At 38.0% G+C, this 6,215-nt stretch overlaps 1 protein-coding gene across 1 annotated transcript; it reads right to left on the reverse strand.

The window, feature by feature from the left end:
* Positions 1-4,792: 4,792 nt before the first annotated feature.
* LOC138877695 (uncharacterized) lies at positions 4,793-5,143 on the reverse strand. Its single transcript, XM_070157323.1, has one exon. It carries the CDS (start codon positions 5,141-5,143, stop codon positions 4,793-4,795), a length of 351 nt encoding a protein of 116 aa, XP_070013424.1.
* Positions 5,144-6,215: the final 1,072 nt, after the last annotated feature.

A 6,215-nucleotide genomic window follows, 5' to 3' on the forward strand; every position in this document is an offset into this window, starting at 1 on the left:
TTTTAACCATTTCAAAGGTGGGTGAAAAACCATCCACTTCTTTCTCTTTTCCCCTCACATCACTATGCACACTCCCACTCTTTTTTTTCTTTTTCTTTTTCTCTTTTATTTTTACCTCTTCTCCTTCTTGACTCAGGAGTTTCCACATCCACAACTGACCCAACCAAAACAAATCAATTTTCCAAATTTTCAGCTAGATCATAAATTACCTCAGTAGAGGGATTTTGCACAGAAGTTACCTGCTCAAAATCAAAAGACCTAGTTCTTTCCCCCTCACTCGCAGACTTGAAAGAATTATCAGAATTTTAGGAATCTTGGGCTTGACTAGCCTTCAACTGTGCGTTTAATTTCTTGAAAATCCCACCTGTAGCCACAGTTTTTCGAGCAAACATCTTTACTCGCCTTCTCCTAGGTTGAGGGGTAGTGCTGGGTTGAGGAGTGGTAGACGAATCGGAGGGGGTAGGTGGTGGAGGTATACCGGAGTTATCTTGGGGGTTGGTCATTTTCTCTAAATTTTGGAAGAAATGTGCAATTTGAGTTTTGGAAGAGAAAAGAAGAGAAAAAGGAAGATTTTTACGGTTTTGAAAATTATGGGAGAGTGGTAGTGGTAATGATGATGAATTTAAAGGAGGAGGGTAATTAATATTCAACGACAAATTTTAATAGTCAAATAAAAGTCCAATCACCCTGAAATTTTGGGTTGAACATGCGGTTAGGCTTCCCTATAATCTAGGCATTTTAACACGGTGAGGAGTCTAGTTGAAACAGAACTGGTTCAAACTTAAAAAGATAGGCTTTTGAACTTTTTGAACATAGGTAGGACTCTGCTCATGAATTAAATATTAGTATTTCTAATTGTGCAGAGTGTAGAAGACATACCTCGTTATTTAGATTATCCAATACTGATGAACCAGCTTCTTCACTAAGAATCCTCTTGATCATGTCTCAATTTGCCAAAAATAGAGGAAATTTAGTTAGAGATCAGTGAGTCATTTTAAGTAACTTTTTTGCATATTTTTATTGATGGATCATAGTTTCATTTGAGTTTTATTTTTAATTTGCAAGCCTAAAAAGAAATTAAGCTCACCCATCATACTCATTTCAAATTCACTCCTCATTAGTTTAGCAAATTCCTTACTTAGTTTTTTAGTAGTTGCTCCAAAAATTATACATCAACATATATCTGTACTACTAGAAGGTCTTTACCTTTTTCCCTCAAGAATAAGGTGTTATCAATTTTACCTTGTTTGTATCCATGTTCAAGCAGAAATTTTGATAGTCGTTCATACCATGCTCTAGGAGCCTACTTGAGTCCATAGAGTGCCTTGTCAAGTCTGTATACATGATCAGGACACTCTTTGCTTTCAAACCCTCTAGGTTGCTTGACAACACTTCTTCCTTTAAGCAGCTATTGAGGAAGGCACTCTTGACATCCATCTGGTGAAGAGTAAATTCCATGTATGCAGCAAAGGCTATGAGGAGTCTTATTGCTTCCAATCTTGGAACTGGAGCAAAGGTCTCATCATAGTTTATGCCCTCCTCTTGGATATAACCTCGAACCGCCAATCTTGCCTTGTTCCTTATAACAGTTCCATCTTCATCAAGTTTGTTTCTGAAGACACATTTAGTGCCAATTACTGGTTTGTCCTTGGGTCTTGGAACCAGATGCCAAACTTGACTCCTTTCAAACTGGTTGAGTTCATCTTGTATTGCGTTTACCCAGTCTGCATCCTGCAAAGCCTCAGCAACATTCTTATGTTCAATACGAGATAAGAAAGCATCAAAAGCACAAAGATTCTTTAATAAAGATCTAGTTTTAATTCCAGAGGTTGGATCAGTATTTATGTTCTCAATGGGATGAGAACTTTGATACTTGTAAGGCTTCACAACCAACTGATTTCCGCTTGATGTTTCTCCCATGTTTTGTTGCTGAGGAACAGGCTCATAGGCAGGTTCCATTAAGGAATTAGATTCAGTTCTTCTTTATTCAGTTCCCCCTGTCAGGTTGCCCTGGATGGAAGAACCTCTTCCATCACCTGTTCCTTCTTCTAGTGTAGCTTCAGCTTTTGCTTTGATTTCATTTAAACTTTTTACTAGCCCAATAACTTCATCTTCATGTTCCTATCTCTCAGAAAGAATGTTTGTTTCATCAAAAATCACATGTACACTTTATTCGACACACATAGTTCTTTTGTTGTACACTTTATAAGCTTTTCTATGTGAAGAATATCCCAAGAATACTCCCTCATCACTTCTGGGATCAAACTTATCTAGGGAGTCCTTTCCATTGTTGTGCACAAAACACTTGCATCCAAATGCCCTAAGAAGGGATATATTTGGTTTTTCCTTTTAAGTAACTCATAGGGAGTCTTCTCTACAAGAGGTATAGTCACGCACCTATTAATAATGTAACATGCAATGTTTACAGCTTCTGCCCAGAAGCTATGGAGTGGTTTACTAGAAAGAAGCATAGTCCGAGCCATATCTTCAAGTGTCCTATTCATTCTTTCAACTACTCCATTTTGTTGTGGAGTCCTAGGGGCAGAAAAATTATGATCTATGCCATGCACATCACAAAATTCACCAAACTTAACATTTTCAAATTCAGTTCAATGATCAGACCTAATTGATGCACGTTGATTACCTAGTTGTTTCTGAGTTTTCTAACAAAAGAACTAAACATGTCAAATGCTTCTTCTTTAGATGTTAAAAACAATGTCCAAGTAAACCTAGAGTAATCATCAACTAGCACCATCACATATTTTTTACCACATCTGCCTAATGTTCTCATTGGACCACAGAGATCCATATGAACCAGTTCCATCGATCTGGTCATGCTTACTACTTTCTTGCATTTAAAAGAGGATCTTACCTGCTTCCCCCTTTGACAAGCCTCACAAACTTTGTCTTCCTTAAACTTGATGTTAGACAGCCCTATCATCAGGTCCTTGGAGACTAATTTGTTAAGTTGACATAGACTTGTATGTCCAAGTCTCTTGTGCCAAAGGAGGGGATCATTGTCCAACAAACTTAAGCAAGTGAGTTCATTTTCTGAAAGAGTGGACAGATCTACAATATATATATTGTTTACTCTTTTTCCCTGCAAAACAATCTTGTCAGTGGTAAGACTTATCACAAAACATTTGGTAAGGGTTAATGCTACCAAGTTATCTCTGTCACACAGTTGTGATACACTGATTAGGCTGTATTTTAAGACATCTATCAAGTAGAAATTCTCAATAGAGTGTGAGTCTGTCTTACCTACTTTTTCAACCCCAATGATCTCACCTTTCTTACCATTTCCAAAGAAGACATTACCTCCTTTGAGGTTCTCAAGTGAAAGGAACTGGTTCTTGCTTCCAGTCATATGCTTTGAGCAGCCACTATCCATGTACCATATTTGGCTGCTCCCCTTCACTTGGACCTGCAAAAGAAAATCAGGAGTTAATCTTAGGAACCCAAACTAGTTTGGGTTCCTTTCATAGGCAAAAAGGTGAATTAAATTCTTTTTAGCCCATCCTGACAGCCTATTTTTCCCTTGAACAAAAGTTTTGTTCTCTTGATTAGCCTTTTCTATTGCAGTACACTGAATTTTGTAATGACCAGTCTTACCACAATGTGTGTAGATTTTGTTCTCAGGAAGTGTGATGTACTTGCTTTTGGGATCCCACTTAGGTGTAGGGGTCCCGTAGCCAAGTCCTGTCTTATTGCTACTATGGTGTTCTTATAGCCATGAAAATGCATCAGAGGACTTATTCCGTTTACAAGTTCTGTCTAGCTCATGCTTAACCTTGCTTATATCTTCTTTTAGAACTCTTATCTGCTCATCTATTTTGTACAACTCATCCTTCATTTTTCCTAGATTTTCTTCTAAGGTGAGATGTGTGTGATCAACTTTCTTTTTACCTATTCATAATTTCAGTTTTAAATTTTTAGATCTAAGCTCTAGCACAATGGTGTCAAGTTCAAAAACCTGGTTCTTCAACTCAGTATTTTTACTATCACTTTCACTAGCCCTGAGTTCCAGATTTTTGCACTTAGCTTTCAAGATTACACATTCCTTAGACAGTTGTTCCTTTTCATTGTTTATGAACTCAGATTCATCAATGAAATCTAGCAGTAACTCAGATAGACTTTCTTTAGACAAAAACTTAATCTTGTCTTTGAGATGAATCACACTTACCTTTGATTCCTCATCAGATTCTCCAATGGCCATAAGTGCTTGTTCATCTCCATCTTCATCTTTTGAATCCTCATCTGAGCTTTATCCCCATGCAGCAACCATAGCTTTTGTTGATCCTTTGTTCTTCTTGGGATGAATTTGTTCCTTCTTCCTATTTCTTCATTTAGCCCTTTCCTTCTTCCATTCAATTTCCCACTGAGGATAGTTTTTGATGATGTGATTAGTCTTACCACATTTGTAGCAGCCCTCGTTGGTCTGTTTTTCAGGAACCCTTGGTTTGTTGTAGCTTGCACCTCTTGATGAACCCTTTCCTCTCATTATATACTTCTTGAAATCCTTTGTGATCATAGCCATTTCATCCTCCTCTAGATCAGCACCTTCAGTGATTCTAAGAGCTTGCCTTCTAAGTTCATAGGTAGTGAGATTTCCAATTAGCTCGTCCAACTTAGGAGTGGCAATGTTCTTTGATTCCTGTACAGTAGTGATCTTGCTTTCCCAAGTGACTGGCAAGACCCTTGTCAAGATTTTCTCAACTTTGTCTTCTTCAAGAATAACCCTTCCAAGAGACTTAAGTTCATTTGTTAGTGTTGTGAACTTTGTATACATCTCTTAGATGGTTTCTCCTTCCTTCATGGTGAAATTCTCATATTGAGAATACAACAATGTTCTTCTTGATCTCTTCACTTGAGGAGTTCCTTCGTGAGCCACTTGCAAAGTGTCCCAAACTTCCTTAATAGTGGTACAACTTTGAAATCTACTATACTCGTCTGGCCCAAGTCCACACACAAGCCATTTCTTGGCCTTAGCATTCTTTTTCCACTTCCTCAAGTCCTCAACATTGCAGTCAGCTCTTGTTTTTGGCACATCTACTCCTTCAGGACTCTTTTTCAAGGTGGCCAGGGGACCATCATTGACAATGTCCCATAGCTCATAGTCCTCTCCAATGATGTGATCTCTCATCCTGTGTTTTCACCAGGAGTAGTACTGGCCATTAAAGAGTGGAGGCCTAATAGTGGATTGTCCTTCCCAGTTTCCAGGTGGTGCACTAAACTTGATATGTTCTAAGGTGTTAGCCTCTTCAAGGATAACCCACTCTGATACCAATTGATATTTTATAATTCAATACCACACAAGGGGTGAGGGGGTGATTTGTGTGGTGACCAATTTTTCGATTAAACTGATAATGGAAGGACCTGGTTCTTCTAAGTGTTCCTTAACTTACTATTGCAGAAATAGTAAATGCAAAAAGTAAAGAGCACAAGTATTTTACGTGGAAAAAACCTGGCTCAAAAGGTGAAAAAACCACAACCTACTTCCAATAGGATTTTCCCAAACTCTCCACTAAAATCACTAAGCCAAAAATTGCATTTACAAAAACTCTTTTGTAAACCTAGGACTAACTCTAATCCCGTTGTGGCAAACAACCTCTAACTGTTGCGACAGCTTCAAGTTAACTCTAACTTGATAACTTTGAGTACCTATTACAATTGCCTTTAGATAAAACTGAAAGGTACAATATAAAACCACCTACTACAATTGAACTAGAATAAAAGACAAATACTTGGAACTGGTTCTTCTAACCGGTTCAAATAACTTCAGGTTTGCACATTTGAATCACACACGAACTGCTTGCAAAATTGCCTTGCTATTTTGCTCTCAATTCACGTTTAACTTCTGCTTATGTGCGTTACCTGTAAAAGAGAACAACTGATATTTATAGAGTTAGTAAATAGAGATTGACTAGAATTCTGATGCTACTCTTCCTTGGTGGAAGAGTTCTAGTTGATCTCAACCTCTAACTCCTTCCCTTTCTTAACCCGTGTTCTCTTTGAGTAAGGATTCCTTCTCCTTATCCAATATACAACATTTTCGATCAGGATCAGGAAATATCACTTCTGTCAAGTTAGGTTTATCTCCTTCACGTGCATCCCGCATGCTCAAGTCTATCCGTATCTGTGCTCCACTGGGATGAACCTGGTTCATGTCTGAATTGCTTTGTCAGTCTTCAAAACTAACCTTTACTTGGACCAAC

The sequence above is a fragment of the Nicotiana sylvestris genome, chromosome 9, assembly GCF_000393655.2.
Source record: "Nicotiana sylvestris chromosome 9, ASM39365v2, whole genome shotgun sequence".
NCBI classification, from domain to species: Eukaryota; Viridiplantae; Streptophyta; class Magnoliopsida; order Solanales; family Solanaceae; genus Nicotiana; species Nicotiana sylvestris.

Coding starts and splice junctions, on each gene's coding strand:
- LOC138877695 (XM_070157323.1), bottom strand. CDS start 5,143: ATGAGAGATCACATCATTGGAGAGGACTATGAGCTATGGGACATTGTC.